Source organism: Dermacentor variabilis, unplaced genomic scaffold (genome assembly GCF_050947875.1).
Source record: "Dermacentor variabilis isolate Ectoservices unplaced genomic scaffold, ASM5094787v1 scaffold_16, whole genome shotgun sequence".
Classification (NCBI taxonomy): Eukaryota; Metazoa; Arthropoda; class Arachnida; order Ixodida; family Ixodidae; genus Dermacentor; species Dermacentor variabilis.
Genome location: NW_027460324.1, coordinates 746,180 through 763,183, shown reverse-complemented (window position 1 = coordinate 763,183; position 17,004 = coordinate 746,180). Strand labels below are relative to the sequence as shown.

Below are 17,004 nucleotides of genomic sequence, written 5' to 3'. Positions count from 1 at the left end.
CTGCGAATTCTACAAGCATCTCTCCTCTAGCGTTTCTAGAATTGACACCATAGTTGCCAACTGCCTGCTCACCCGCCTGCCTTTTCCCCACTTTTGCATTAAAGTCACCCGTTACTACTGTGTACCGAGTTTGCACTTTTCTCATTGCTAATTCAACATTGTCACAAAACTGATCTACTTCCTCATCATCATGATGTTGGAGTGTAGGCTTGTACTACCTCTAATCTATACTTCTTATTGAGTTTGATTACGACTACTGCTACCCTCTCGTTAATGCTGTAGAATTCATCAATGTTGCCCGCTATGTCTTTATGGATTAGGAATCCTACCCCGTATTGCTTCTCATCAGGGAGACCTCTATAGCAGAGGACATGGCCATTATTTAGCAATGTGTAAGCCTCACCAGTTCTTCTACTCTCACTATGGCCGACGATATCCCAAACAATGTCTGACATCTCCTCAAAGAGTCCTCGTAAGCTAGCCTCACTCGAGAGGGTTCGGGTGTTAAACGTTGCAAGGATGAGTTTCCATTGACGGCCTGTTTGGACCCAGAGATTCTCAGCACCCTCGACTGCGTTACAGGTACATCTCGTGAATAAAACTTTTATACATGAAAAGTGCATTCATTCTGCTTTCTTTGTTTATGTATTACATAAAATATTGAGTGCAGTAGTTCGTTCACAAAAAAAAAACCCGGCGTGACCTACAAAAAACAGCCATTTTCCCCACAGTAAGGAAAAAAGTTAATGGTAATGGAGCTGCAGAACTGGGAGATAAGGTCAGAGCCAGCCACTGATGCTTTCCCACAATGCTTTCCACAGGGTTACACCATGCGGAGAATGCCTGATTCCGCCACAAAGGTGAACAGTGCTCGCTGGAGACTGTTGGCCTTAGCTGAGGGACAGATTCACTCCTCAAAGCTAGCCACTCGTCCCGGTGCTTTCGACAGAGGGTTGCATACTTAGGGCATTCCCACAGCAAGTGCCTGATCTACTTTTAATCGCATATTTTGCGCTCCCTGTGCTTCCCCATGGCAGCCCGTCAGCATGCGTGCGCGAGTGCTACATAAAGCTTTCTTTCTTTCCACATTCAGTTTCGGAACGGAATCTCCCACCTGCAAGAAGATAAAGTATATGCAGATACAGTGGAACCCACTTATAACAATTTTCAAGTTCCAATAAAATCCAGTTTTGTGTGTTGTGTTGTGTTTTATGGCACATAGGCAACTAAGGCCATCATGCGCCAAGCTCGAGGTATAGGAGAATTTTCTGTGTCATTTTATAAAAATGTAAAAAATCATCGGTGGTGTTGAGTGCTTAAATAGTTAGAGCTACCTCATGATGAAGTTAAAAAAAAGATTCTAAGAATGGGTACTAATAAAAATTTTTAAAGGGGGTCGGGTAACCTGAGCGGCCATCCTTGCCAGGGCAAGGATCTCGAGGCTCCTAACCAATCAAATAAAGTCCTCAGCCTTTTTCTCAGGAATGAGAAATGGCTGTGGTGTATGAGGTGAAGTACTGCGTGATGATTTACATATTTTTAAGAAAACCAGCTTCTGTTAAAAATCTAAAAACTCTAGATATGTCCACAATTGCATTATCACTCAAGAGCAGTGCTGGGTGAAAAGGGATGCATTGGTTATAAAACAGGGAAAAGTACTTTTTCCGTAGCTTTTCCAGTTTACAACATAAAATTAAAATGTGATTGACTGTAAGTTCATCTCCACAAGTGCAAATTGGTTTGTCTTCTTTTTTCAGCAGAAAGTTGTGTGTAATGTGTGTGTGACCCATACGGAGACGGCAGATAATGACTTCCTTGAAACGCTTCTGGTGCACGCATGACTTCCATTCACCTAGAACTGGTTTTATTAATTGTAGCTTGTTATTGAGTTCGCTGTTCCAAGTGGACTGCCATTTTTTCCTTGCAAAACTATGTAGTAAGTCCATGCAATCTCTATAGGGCATATTTACATTCTTAATTTGCTTGCCGTAAGCTTGAGTGGCACACAAATCTGCTCTTTCATTGCCTTCTATGCCGACATGACTTGGTACCCAGCAGAGCCTGATGTTTTGGCCTTGAGTTGTGGCTGCTGTAATGCTGTGTATGAGGTCTCCAAGCAGAGGAGCCCTTGCATTTCCAGAATGAAAGGCCGTGAACACACTCAGTGAGTCTGTGTAAATAACACTGTTGACGAGGCGCTCATTTAGTATTTTTTCTATGGCTACACAGATGGCATAACTTTCCGCAGTGAAGATGGAAGCACACTGTGGAAGTCTTACTATTTTATTCCAATTCCCCTGTACAGCTGCGCTTCCTACGTAAGCATCTGTTTTTGAACCGTCTGTGTAAAAAGCTGCAAAATTACTGTACTTTTCTTCAAGTGTGAGGAATTCTTGTATTATATGTTGTTGCGGAACTTGTTTTTTACGGAAGTGTGTCACAGTGAAATCACAGATTTCAGGAAAATTGTGCCATGGCGGCAGTGGACCTCGCCTTCGGGCAATGTTTGGCAATATGTCTAGCATGCCAAGGTTCTGGCACATCTCTTCGAAACGCAGGAGGAGTGGCCTAATAGCTTGTGGTTTGTTGTTAAACAGTGTTCTTGATGGGCACTTTGTGACTATGGGGTAACATAGGTGTTTGGGAAGCGAATGGATTCTTAGAATGTACGAGCATGTGAGCATGGCTCTTTTATCTGTAAGTGATGGTTCATTGGTTTCTACATGGAGACTGTTTATGGGTGATGTCCTGTATGCACCAGTGGAGAGACGCAAACCTAAATTATGTACTGGATCTAGCCGTTTCAGGTACGAGGGTCTTGCTGACCCATACACTATACATCCATAATCCAGGGTAGAGCGTACTACAGCACGGTAAATTTGTAAGAGACAAGTCCTATCGGCTCCCCAGTGTTTTCTCGACAGCACTTTGAGTATGTTCAGGGACTGAGAAGCTATCATTTTTCAAAGACTTTATGTGAGGCAGGAAGGTGAACTTCCTGTCAAATGTTACACCTAGAAATTTACGTTCATTTTTTACGGGTAGCTCTATTTCGTTCAGGTGTAGGGTGGGATCTATTTGTATGCCTCGTCTGAGTGAGAAAAGAATGGCCACCGATTTCTGTGGGGAAAAATGGAAACCATTTCTGTCTGCCCATGTTGCTAGTTTATTTATTGTTAGCTGTATTTGTCGTTCGCATGTTGATATGTTCGAGGATGTGCAAGCTATCTGGAGATCATCTACATAGACAGAATACATAATGGATCTTGGAATTATTTTCCTGATAGCATTCATTTTTACAATAAAGAGTGTTGTGCTCAAAATACATCCCTGAGGTACTCCATTTGCCTGGATAAAATTCCTTGAAAGGGTTGAGCCAAGGCGGACATGAAATGTACAGTTAGACAAGAAGTCCTTAAGGCAGTTCAACATCTTGCCGCGGATGCCCAGTTCAGCCAGGCCCTGAATGATCCCAAACCTCCACGTTGTATCATATGCCCTCTCCAAATCGAAGAAGACAGATAGACAGTGCTGCCTGTGTGTAAAAGCTTCACGAACAGTGTTTTCAAGACGGACAAGGTGGTCGGTGGTGGAGCAAGCCTTTTTAAAACCGCATTGATGGACATCTAGGAGCTCCCGGTCTTCTAACACAAATGTTAATCTGATATTCAATAGACTTTCAAAGGACTTTGCTACACAGCTAGTCAGAGCTATGGGCCTATAGCTACTAGGAAGGGTGGATGGTTTTCCGGGTTTTAATAATGGAACAATAATGGCCATCTTCCAGGCTTTGGGAAGTTTCCCCGATACCCAAACTTTGTTAAAAAAATTTAAAAGTGCCTCCACAGCCGGTTCAGAGAGATGAGCTAACATATGATAATGTATTTTGTCTGGGCCAGGTGCAGTTTGCTTACCAGCGGACAGTACTCTATTAATTTCCTGAACTGTAAGTAAGTTATTATAGGGTTCATTTGTACCGCCACTTGTCGGCAGTCTTTGTCTTTCAGCTGTGTTTTTGTATTTCAGGAATGATTCTGAATAGTGAGATGAACTGGAGACCGCAGAAAAATATTCACCCAGAATATCTGCCTGTTCTTCTATATTTGCCTGTGTACCAGGGTCAGAGAGAAATGGAACCGTGAATGGGGAGTAGCTGCCATTTATCTTTTTTACCATCTCCCACATTTGTTTTGATGTAATTGTGCTATTTATTGAAGACACGTAACCTTGCCATGAAGTTTTTTCTGCATTACGGTGAATATACCGGGCCTTTGCTCTGAACTTTTTGAACTTGATGAAATTTTCCTGCATTGGGTACCTACGAAAAATTCCCCGGGCTTTGTTTTGTCTCCTTTATGCGTCTCGGCATTCTTGTGTGTACCAAATTTTGTGATTCTTTTTTACTACTCCTGACGACTGAGGAATTGCCAGGTGTGCAGCAGTTAAAATACAGTTGGTGATTGATAGCTTCATTCAGTTCGTCTATGCTTAAATCATCTGAAACTACTTTGTCTAACTGGCCCTTTCTTTAAAAAGTGCCCAGTCGGCTAAATGTAACTTCCACCGTCGTGGTTTTGTTGGGATGACTTGTGGTGGAGAGGTTAGGCTGATTAATACAGGCAGGTGATTGCTGCCGTATGGGTTGTCGATGACATCCCATTTAAAATCGCTAAAAACAGAGGGTGAACTAAAAGACAAAACTATGGAACTCTTTTCTCCCGTGCTCGGAGAGTAGTATGTACTTTTGCCGGTGTTTAGGAGGCAAACATTATTACTTAAAATAAAATCTTCTAAAATACGGCCTCTCGCATCAGTGTGTGCACTTCCCCAAAAACTGGAGTGGGCGTTAAAATCATCAACTAGCAGGTACGGCTCTGATAGTTGTTCTAAAAGGGTTTCTAAATCATTAAGTGTTACTGTTAGGTGTGGCTTAAGATATATATTGCATATTGTGATCGTCTTAAAATGAATGACAGAGACGGCAACAGCTTCGTATTTGGTTTTAAGTTTGATTTCTTGGGTTACAACACCAGTCTTAATTACAATAGCAACACCTCCAGACAGTCCACTTGCGTGTTCTCGGTCAGAATGAAAGACATTGTACTTGTTTAAAATGTTTTTTTGTTTGGGACCTAAGTTGGTCTCCTGTAAGCATAAAGCCACCGGGGACAGTGTGTTTAACAGTTCTTTTATGTCACTGTAGTTATTCAATAGTCCTCGGCAGTTCCACTGTATCAGGAATGCCATGTTTGGTGAGCATAGTTAATAAATTAGGATACTGGTTTTTTGGGTGCCAATACTGGGGTTTTTTCTTTTCTTTTTCGCTCCAGGGAGCTGTGCTTTTGCTGCAGCAGAGGCGAGTTTTGTGTTATGTCCATTGCCTCACTAGAGGCTCTGGACTTCCGCGGTGAACCCGCGGGTGTACGGTTTGTGGGCTTCTCTCGACTGGGGGAAGCCTTGCGGGCGGCCGACTGAGAGGCCGGCGCGCCTTTGTTCAGAGGTGGCAGAGCAGCCTTCGCTGCGTCTGCCGGGGGTGGGAGTGGCCCTGCCTCAGGCTTTGCCTGGGCGGTGGCCGAGGCCTGGTGTGGTGTGCCGCCCTGCGCACCACATCGGCGAAATTTGTTTTTGCTCTGAATTGAAATGTCCAGGAGAGTCGTTCTCGTGCCTCTTGATAAGTTATGTTTTACTTGGTCTTGATCGTTATGATTTCTTTCTCTTTCTTCCAGGTCGGACATGACCTCGAGTACGCGGGGTGGTCCCCTTCAAAGTTCGCGCACAGTGGTGCAGCGGTACAGTCCACAGATTCATGAGCATTTGAGGAACATTTGGCACATGTTTGGCGGCCACGACAACTCTGAGAGCCATGGCCGAATCTTTGACATATAAAACATCGTCTCGGATTTGGAATGTATGGTCTCATAGTTATTCTAAGATAGCCTACTTCTATGGATTCGGGGAGTTGGTTGGAGGCAAAGGTCAGGAGTATGTGTTTTGTAGGTAGTTCCTTGTCGTCTTTTCAGATTTTGATACGATGGACTTCGGTGACATTCTGGTCTTTCAGACCATCCAACATCTCTTCTTCAGAAAGGTTCAGGAAATCGTGCTCAGATATTACTCCTTTGACTGTGTTTAGTGAGCAGTGAGTAGCTACGGTTACCCGGACGTCTCCATAGGACACTAAGGTTGGGAGTTTTGAGTATTGTGCTTTGTCTCGGATTTAGAGGAGTAGGTCGCCACTGGCTAGCTTCGTCACCTTGTAGCCAAGGCCCAGGGCGTAAGTCGGAGATTTTGATACTATGAATGGGGACATTTTTCGAGCTGGTTGATCTGGGTCTTCACTATGTATGACACGATACTTGGGGAAATGTTTGTTTGTTTTTTTGGAAGCATTGGGAAGTTATGTCCTCGGTCCGCGCTCTTTTTGGAGTGCGATCATTTCTGAGAGCGGTGGAGCCATAAATGGCGTTTAATGTTCGGTCATGATGCCAGCCGCCCGCCATGGAGCCCAACGAGGGGATGGGACAGGAACTTGCAAGCAAGCCGTGCCCACGCCAGCTGTACACCTCAACTATAACCAAATATGACACAACTCAAGGTAGTTGATCATACAAGGTTAACCCTCGCCGCCTATGAAAAGTGAAAAAACTGAGAAGAGAGGAGGACACAGGAAAGTTGTAAGAAAGAAGATAGGAAAGTGAAAGGTGGAGGGGAGGATAGGAAAAGGCGACTGCCGATTTCCCCCGGTCAGGTCAGGCCGGAGGTGCCGTCTACGTGAAGCAGAGGCCAAAGAGGTGTGTTGCCTCCGCCGGGGGGCCTTAAAGGTCCGAACACCCGACATTGGCTCAACCCCCAGGATCCCCCTTTCCCCGGACACGGCTAAGCCGTGCACGGCTACACGCGGGAGGGCCCAACCCTCGTGTGCTCAGGTACGTGGTGTCGCAACACACCAAACGCCTGCTTACGCAGACGCCCCTGCGGGGAAAATCCAGTTCTTTATAACTGATTTTCCTTCGACTTATAACTTCGGACTAATTATGGCCAGCAAATGTTATGCTACTGGCTGCCCAGTCTACTCAATGATCTTACCAGATGCAATATCGATGTGTTGACTTGTTCCGCGAAAAATCTGCGTGATATGTTCCTCCAATCTTGACTGTGTACCGTTGTACTTAGTGATCTTTTGCCCTTAGTGCTTTTGCTCTTCTCTCTTTTCTTTCCTTCTTTTCTTCTCTTTTTTTTTTCCCCCTTACCGTTTCCCACCTGCCCTGCTGCTGCCATTGTAAACGGAACCTGGGGCCAGTCAAGCTGCTTCTCCGCAGCTTTTTTCCCCCTTGTTTTTTCCGCCACAACCATGTACCTCCTTGCTTGTGGAAACAAATAAATAAATAAATAAATAATTGTTATGACAGGGTTGCACAAAATAAAGAGCAGAGGGAAGAAGCATTGAAAAATTTATATCTAGAAAGAAAGAAGTACCGCATTGGCACAATTTTTTTTTATTTGTGGGTGGGTGAGCAAATCACACAAAAATGTTGCTAACATGTCCCAAAGAACATGTACAGCGGTACCCCAGTTATACGTTGGCTGATTTTGTGATGTCCCAGGCTTTATGGCGGATTAGTGCAGTCTTATATGATGACCCCTCCCAAACAGTGAACATGGATGCGTGAGAAGCACCGCCACCTTCCGATAGCTCAGTCATGAAACCGTCGCCTCCATTGAGAAGGGGACAGTGCCCCTTCACATGCGGAAAGCTTAGACTGATCTCCAGGCTCCCTCCTAGTCTCCTTTTTCCTTCCCTCGCATTCACTGCCCTCTCAATGTTTGTTTTCCTTACCCCTCTTCCCATCATTCAATCACTTTTGCCCCTTCATTGGTGTCTCGTGCTTTCCCTCTCTTTTTCGCAGCAGCGCCTGCTCCTGTCACAAAATGCAACAGCGTTTTTTACACTATGCCAAGCTCACTAACTTCATACAGTGCCACAAGCACTGTTCACTGCATACTTCGACAAGTCCAGTGCCAAGTGATCACTCAAGCGATCACTCAAGAATACTGTCCTAGCATGTATGGGAAGCACACGAGCATGTGCGAAGATCAAACCAAGTGCCCACCGGAAGGCACGCAGATCATATCGGATGCATGTGTTCATGCACGCAGGAACACACAAGACTTCTCACACGTCTGTCATTGGGTTTTCGCTTTCGTGCAAATTGTCGTATCATGCCGACACTGATGGCTGCTTATGCACGTGCACTGATGGGCAAGGCAGGACAGTGAGCGCAGAATACGCAAGTAAAAGTTTGTTTTCATAAATCAGGGTGATAATTTAGGGGTGCGCAAATTATAGGAACAAAGATGATACAGTCAAACCCACTTACAGGATTACCAGTTTTAACAATACTCTGATGTAACGATGAGCAGCTGCTGCACCATCGACTCTTGTGTGTGTCATAAACCACTTACCACAATGTTTCCATTCCACATTACAGACTACAACAATTAAATCTGGCTACTTGCTGCCTGCCCCTTTGTGCTGTGCGCCTTGCACAACATGCCCTTGTCGCCCCCTATTCCATTCTACTCCTCTAATGTTGGCGAGAGGAAGACAGGCACATGAGGTCAGCGATGCAATGCGATGCGAGCCATGCAGGGTGCGTGGCACAAAGGCGAGTGTGACGAAGCAACTCGTGCCTTGTGCGCTCTTTTATTTTATTTCTCTTCCGCCGCACACACCTACAGCAGCCATATTTAATTGTTCTAACCGACAAGGCAGCATGGAAGTATCGTTATAAGCAGTTTATTTTACCATAGAACACATACAAAAGTTGATGTCTGTGGGGTTTCGGGCACTCGCGGGGGTTGTATGGAGCCATTGCGTCGCATATCCGGGGGCTCTGTGTCCATTTCCTCCCTGCCTGGACGAGGTGGCAGCTGGTCACAAAACACTGTCACTCGGCTGTCATCCCGCCCAAGGGAAGGTCAATGGGCTTCAATCATTGGCCAACATTTTGGCGGGAATCGGGCCCTGGTTACGTGCGCTCCGGGTACGCGCGCGTAATGCGGGGCCCAAGGAGAGACCACATCGGGGCGTCGGAAGGTGAGTACGTGTTCCTCTCTGCAGGTGGCAGCCCCCTTTGTCCGTCGCTGGCCATTGGTTACTTCGGTTCGTCGAGGTACCGGCCTCAGTGCGCATGCACTCTTCCGTCGTATCGACGTACTGAGGCAGCGTCTTCTGATCGTGCTGATCATGCGCCTATCTGTTTGTCTGTTGTTTCTCTCTGTTTCCATTTTCTCTGCTGTGGGGAGTGTAATGGTAGGCATTGACCGAAGGATAGGCAGCCTGTTACTACTGGGCTCTTTGTTCTTTGTTCTCTCTGTCACCGTTCACCGCCACGCATGCAGGGCGCCGCGCCCTGCATGCATGGCAGCTCAGAGTGCTCGAATCTGCAGTGGTCATCCGGCGGGCGCATTATTAGAGTGTGTGCGCCCTGAGCGTAGCGAGGAGAACACATGTTGCATCGGCTGCTCACGCTATATCCAACATATTGTTAAAGGTAGTATAGCTATAAGTGGGTTCGACTGTAGTGCTATGTTTTTTTTAAATCATCCACGATTTGTGAATGTGACATTTCTTGTATATTGCTATCATTTGAGAGCTGTTGTTTATCCTGTTTTCTTATGCAATACTTCCCGTTGCGCTTGATTCCACTGCACCGACTTCCTGTCTTCGCAATGCAGTGTTTTGTAAATAAATATCACTTGCAAAAACAGCCTTTTTGCTACTTCGGTGACTTTGTCAAGTTGGCAGGTTATTGTTGGTTAACCTAAAACAAAATGCCTTAGCTGCAGTCATTCAAATGTGAACAGCAGAGTGCATGGTTTTAATTAAACCTAGTGAAAAGTAAGGAGCGCAAGGTTGTATAAGACCAAGTTTGATGTGTTACTAACACTGCTTGTCACACGTCACAGTTGGTTGTCATGTTTGTGCCCTTTCGTTCCTCATTAGGTTGCTGAATAACCCTGCACTCCGCTGTATACATTTGAACGACCACAGATGGTACTCTTGTCCTTTATTATCGAAAAAAAAACTTGCAACAGGCAGATGCTCCAAATGCCTGTGATTCGACAGAGAACCAGTGCCTAAGCTGTTTCAAGGTGGCATCACCAGCTGCCTTTTGTCCCTTGACCTGGCTTCCACTTGTGCTACAAGTGAATGATCTGCTATCCCAGAAATGCAATTTTCACCGATTCGCTCGACATTACACTTGTTCCCTTTGGTGACGCCTTCAAGCATGTCGGGAAGGGAGTGGAGCGCTGCAACTAATGTGCAAAACAAGAAGAGGAAGAACCAGTACCTTCACGGCCTTCGTCATTTGTCAGGATGCCAGCATCACTCTCGCTGCTGCTCAGGCTGCTACTGCTGGCCTCGCTGCACAATGTAAGAAAACAATAGCAGATTAACAACAACACAGTGGCGTGCACACACCATGAATGAAAAGAAAAAAGGAAGTGTGTACAGGAGAAAAATAAAGGGCTGAATCATCATTGCCTTCATAAGCCTACTTACCTCTACCTCAAAACAAAGGCCTCTGCCTGTTTCATGTGAGTAATCCAGTGTATGCCTCGAGTGTGCACACATCTCTATTTTTTTTCAGTGCGCTGTTTCATTATTTTTCTTATTATTAATAAATTCATATCAACTAGCCCTTTGTACTACAGTTCTTCCAATCAGTGTAGGACAGGGAGCATAAAAAAGGCAAAGGGACAGAAAACATTACTACTGCAAGAAAAAAAACTTTACCACAGAAATATAGTTTTCATTGATTAAGAGAAAGTGTTTGATTCAGTCGAAACCTCAGCAGTCATGGAGGCATTAAGGAATCAGGGTGTAGACGAGCCATATGTAAAAATGCTGAAAGATATCTATAGCGGCTCCACAGCCACTGTAGTCCTCCATAAAGAAAGCAACAAAATCCCAATAAAGAAAGGCGTCGGGCAGGGAGATACGATCTCTCCAATGCTATTCACAGCAAGTTTACAGGAGGTATTCAGAGACCTGGATTGGGAAGAATTGGGGATGAGAGTTAATGGAGAATACCTCAGTAACTAGCGATTCGCTGATGATATTGCCTTGCTTAGTAACTCAGGGGACCAATTGCAATGCATGCTCACTGACCTGGAAAGGCAAAGCAGAAGGGTGGGTCTAAAGATTAATCAGCAGAAAACTACTAAAGTAATGTTTAACAGTCTCGGAATAGAACAGCAGTTTACGATAGGTAGCGAGGCACTGGAAGTGGTAAGGGAATACATCTACTTAGGGCAGGTAGTGACGGCGGATCCGGATCATAAGACTGAAACAATCAGAAGAATAAGAATGGGCTGGGGTGCATTTGGCAGGCATTCTCAGATCATGAACAGCAGGTTGCCATTATCTCTCAAGAGAAAAGTGTATAGCCAGCTGTATCTTACCAGTACTCACGTACGGGGCAAAAACCTGGAGGCTTACGAAAAGGGTTCTACTTAAATTGAGGACGACACAACGAGCTATCGAAAGAAGAATGATGGGTGTAACGTTAAGGGATAAGAAAAGAGCAGAATGGGTGAGGGAACAAACGCAAGTTAATGACATCTTAGTTGAAATCAAGAAAAAGAAATGGGGACATGGGCAGGACATATAATGAGGAGGGAAGATAACCGATGGTCATTAAGGGTTACGGACTGGATTCCAAGGGAAGGGAAGCGTAACAGGGCGCGGCAGAAAGTTAGGTGGGCAGATGAGATTAGGAAGTTTGCAGGGACGACATGGCCACAATTAGTACATGACAGGTGTAGTTGGAGAAGTATGGGAGAGCCCTTTGCCCTGCAGCGGGTGTAACCAGGCTGATGATGATGATGACTACAGAAAAATTACATTTAAATTGTATTTTGTTTTTGTTTTTTTTTTAAACAAAAAATACACATTTTTATATGTTCATTTTTTTTCTTGCTTCATCTCGAAGAAGCTGTGCTGGACAGTTTATCATTTTCTAGTAGTAATGATTTCAGCAGCCAGTTCCAGCTGCTACCGCAAATTGCCTTTAATCTTCCTGCATTTTCTTTCTTCTGCCTGGATTCCTCCCAATTTAATCATTATGTCACGCCATGTAATTCTCTGCGGCCCTTAAAGTCATTAGTGATGAAATTTCACTTTGATTAAATTGTTTATAAAAGGGTAGCTTATACTACTGCAGCAATGCTCTCAAAGCTGCAGGGTTGGTAGTTCTGTATTCTTACTAACGACCTGTGATGAACAGCAGCACCTAAGCAGATGGGGACCCGGTGGCTGACAGATATGATGCCAGCACATCACCTCCAAGATGTTCAGTGTACCACAGGCACCACCTAATCTCAGGGGTCGTATGAAGAAGTCACGTGAATTTCGACATTCCGGGCCTAGCATTACTTCCAGTGGCTAATTGTAAATTTATGGTGTTCAGAAATAGTACGATATAACGGACAATTTGATGTGAATGGTTTTGATATAGTTGGCTCCAACTATAAATCGTGCTGAAGATTTGGAATCTGCCATACGAAAATGTGACCCTGTGAGGTCGCATTTCGTCAAAAAATATTTACCCTTAGAGGGTTAATACAGGACGCATTAGTATCTTTCGTGGAGAATGCAAGAAGTGCTAAGTCTCTCTTGCCTTCATATCATTGGCTGCTACATAGGAAAATGGAGTAACGCAGCAAAAAACACAGCAAAGGAGACAAGGGGAAATGGGCACCACCCACCCATGGTGAGGTTTGGCTTCCTCCAGCTCCATGTCGTCGCAGCACTCAGAGGAGCGCCGGTGGCCGACTGACTCAAGGCTGCGTTCGCGCATGCTGCGCTTGCGCTTGCCGCACAGGCTGCCCACAGCTGCTCTCGCAGCTGGGGGGCCACAGAGCTGCTGCGATCCTCCCGCCGTGCACTTGGTGGCACCATCGAGTGAGGCAGCCTTCAGCTGAGACGATGGCTGCAGTGGCGTGAAAGGAATGAAAAGAAAAAGAAGCTGAGGTTGGCCGGTCTACCCTATTCTGTCATCACCACATTCGCTCTGCTCAATGTCCACTGCAGGACCAAAGGGTCTTGTCCAAAAGATATAAACACATCCTTATCTGACATCAGTGGGCTCCATCTTAAAGCTGTAGATTTCTTCCTCTCATTACATCACCTAACGCTCCGGAATGGCATTAAAAGCAAAAAAAAAAAAAGATATCTTTCCTATCAACACTGATTGGCGAGCATTTACCTGGATAATTTTCAGTTAGGAAGACTACAATTTCTTCTGAATGCCACATCAGGAAGGGGTCTTCAAGGCGAACTGAATATAGAACATGATGCAAAAAGGTTGAGAGAATGTAGTGCCATGTTCCTTTTTCAGAAATAATGGCTCAAAGAGGTAATTCCGGCTTATGTGTCTTAGCACTAAAAAATATGTCGAGGTGGATTGGTGTCGAGGTGGATTACTCTTGGATTGCTTTACTCCCGACACGAGGCGCTCAAGACCAAATTGCTCAAGCAATTCAATTGCGGTTTTCTAAAGTTGGTCTTTCTCTGAAACAAAATTTTTGTCTATAGCAGTTTTAGCTCTTTGTGGATACAATTCCTCAGGAACAACAACAAAGAAACCTTCTTTGTCCGCAGTAACCAACCTTAGCTGACGCTTGACGAAAAAATGCTACACACCAGATAGGTGGTCTGACTTACAGGGCTGAGGTGCTGTCCTTGCGATCACATCAACGCACTCAGTCACACATCTTGGTCGAAAGTCTTCAGCGACCCAACGAGAAGGATCTCGACAAGCTGACCTTTTGCGGAGGTGACAAATCAAGTTCACAGGCAAACTTTGGTCCCTTGCGCAGGGTGTTTTTGACGTTTCCTGCGAGTTGTTGACCGCCGAGTACATACACTTTTCCTTGGTCCCGTGTAGTCCTACCTTTCTTCGGTAACGAGAGACAAGCATGGGCCCATAGGAATTTCGTGATTTGCTCCGCGATCTTAATCCATTCCCAAAAGCGTCTTCGTTGGCCTGTCGCACACGGGGCTCTCCCGCAAAAGCACTTTTTGTATATAGTTGAGAGTTAGCATTCGTCCTGTCTGCTTCTAGTCTCTTGTCTGTCACTTCATGCTTCAATTCAAGATCATGTTACCGTACCAACTTGCCCAACTTTCTATCCTTTTGCATTACACTCAGAATAAGCTTGCAGGCTCTCAAATGTGAAAATGAGTGGTCAGCATTGACAGAGGTGAATAGAACATGTTTGTATTTCCGTATGTTTGACAGCTTCAACCACTTTGCAATTCTTGAGTGTTCCACCTGCATGAACCTCCGAAATTTCTTTGAACAGAAAATAAGTCAATGTTTGCTGCAATGAAAGGCTGCACCTTTCCCCAAACTTTTTGACAGTTCCAGCCACACACACAGGATGCATTAAACTTGCCTTATGGTGCAACAGCTATTTCAGAGCTCGTGATCTGTTTAAAAAGAACTCTTGCCCCACCAGGTCTGGCCATTTTGAACTGACAAGCGCAGAGCATACATTGCGTGATAACGATCGTGTCTGCAAAGTATTACATTGCTACGCACCACGGAAAGATCTGAAATTTCAAACCGAACACCGTTTTTCCTTCTTCTTGCGGCCATCCTGTTCCAAGCCGGACGGTGATGTAGTCGCGTCCCTGCGCCTACGTACTCGAGTCTGCAGTGTGACATCGCTCGTGGTGACACGTGACTTCGAGAATTATTCAAGGCGCCATCTGTTATTTGTGTAGTCTGTTGCTTGATTTGATGAATTGAAGTTTAGAGAAATAATAAAACACACAAATAGAATGTCTCCATGTTTTTTGCTTAACTCTGCACTGAAGCAAGAGAGATGTACTTCCGCTTGGTCTGCTTGTTCCCACGGTCATGCAGTCACATGTGCAGGTACCAAAACTATGTCATTTTCTACCATGTTCCGGCACGTGATCATGCTCTGCGATCCACTTGTTCTGCCTAAGTATTTGTGTAGCACTGAATTATACCGCTAGTCATGTGTCCTTGTGCACAGGGCGCAAAATCGTTTGCTGCGCGACACGATAACAGCTCATACGCAACGCTGCCTGGGCAAGTGCGCATCGCCAAGGGAAAAAAAAAAAATGAGAAAAAAAAAGTGAAGGCATGCATATGTGTCACGCGATCCTCGGGGTCCGGCATGGGAGAACGCAGGGAAGGAATTTCGCTTGCGGAGACTAGACGAGGCGAGTGGAGAGGGAGTCTCGCTATGCAGTGGAGCCCGCTCGCTGAAATCATGAGTTTGCGGCACTGAAATATTGCTATCTCGGCTATTAATGAGTCGACTTGAAAATTTTTTTCGGCAGAATGCTCCCTAGAGGACACGTAACAACTTCCAGCGTATAACAAACATTTGTTATGGGGCCTGGTGAGGGGCCCTTTAAACGCTTTTTGTATATATTACTATGGCGTTATTTTTCACGAAGTGTTTCTCTTTTTATTGTGCATTGGAGTATACGAGCATGTATCTCAGGACATATGCTTACCATATTTACTCGATTCTAACACGCTTTCAGTTGTAACGTGCACCCATTTGCTGTGATAAAAAAAAAACAAAAAAAAAACAAAGGTCCTTTACAGTACCGTGCACCTCATTTTTTTCATACAGAAATACAACTTTCTCTCATTTGCAAAAACAGATTTACTCCCAAGGTACTGAAGTTCCGATGAATAAAAAAGTTTCAGGTTCACCTTAAACGTGAAGCATCGCTTGCGATAGCAAATTAGTAGACAGCTATACGCAGTAAGGATAGTAGTTTTATTGGCCACATAAACGTGTAAACATTTGCTTACTAACTAAATTAACAAGCACGTTGTCACGTGTGCACAAGCAAACATGAACACGTCTCACTCGATGACCGCGGAAGCTAGCTATCAAAATGCTGGAGTGAGGAAGTAGGGTAGTACAAGTGAGCAAATTGACCTTTGTTCTGCCTCTCGCTTTAACGCAAACTAAGCGACGAGAACACAGCATGATACACCTAGACGTGTAGACTCTGTCCCCATTGGACATCGCTTTCAAGATACGAGTCGCGTGGCTGCACCGTACGCAGCAGCCGATAGAGCAGAACGGCTCTACTTCTGTTTGCACCAGTCCTGCAGGCAAGTTTAGGGGACCCCAAATGCCTGCGGTGCGGCCTGATTTCTGTCCGTCTCCGCACACGTGATCACTTTCATTTGAATTGTGGCATCACGATGAACTTGAAGTGCCTTTGCCGTCGGCACTTCTATACTGATACAGCAAACAAAAGCAGAAAACGGGAAGACAGACGGTGGACTAACCCAAGCACACATACTACAGCAGATGGAGGAAGCTATAGCAGCTAGACTCGGAGCGCATACGAGGCGGCTATATTGAGATGCTGATGGCGATATAATAATAAAGATTTAGGGTCACACTCGATTCTAACGCGCATGTGATTTTTGGGCCCGTTTTATCGTAAAAAAAGTGAGCATTAGATTCGAGTAAACACAATAACTAAATAGTGAAAGAGGGGCGGAGTGAGAGGCAGAGTTTATTACAAAGAGACAGAATATTGCTAATCTATTGAAGAGCTTAGATGAGCCGCCATCGGCTAGTGTGTCTGTAGAACAAAAAAAGGAGTGGAGATGCCAAAAAAGTAGACCGCGTAACTAGACTCGACAGTACTTCCCACAGACTGCTCATGCTTAATTCTGCCTAACATATGCGCAGGGCAATCAGTAAGCAGTCTTTCCAAGCTACAGTTTACAGTACACCTCTCTTAAGAGCTGAACCTTTCCCTCTCAAATACCCGCCTGCAGTGTGACATGGAGTTGTGAGACCGCAGCCAAAGCAGGACACTTTTGGTGCTTTATTTTGGCAATGCTAACCAGTGTCAGGCAGATGATGAGAGGATCTCACAAGCTCAACTAAGATTGTCTACATAAGTGGCTGTTTCTGAAG

The 17,004-nt window shown here is 45.0% G+C and overlaps 1 protein-coding gene across 8 annotated transcripts in view; it reads right to left on the bottom strand.

The window, feature by feature from the left end:
- LOC142568075 (G patch domain-containing protein 2-like) overlaps nt 1-17,004 on the bottom strand; it is a 127,035-nt gene that overhangs the window by 74,907 nt on the left and 35,124 nt on the right. For all 8 annotated transcript variants that reach the window (XM_075678172.1, XM_075678176.1, XM_075678170.1 and 5 more), the window contains 2 exons: nt 12,775-12,998; nt 10,356-10,429 (listed from right to left, as the gene is read on the bottom strand). In XM_075678172.1, coding sequence (XP_075534287.1) covers nt 10,356-10,429; nt 12,775-12,998 — 298 coding nt within the window. The remainder of the gene's footprint in view (nt 1-10,355; nt 10,430-12,774; nt 12,999-17,004) is intronic.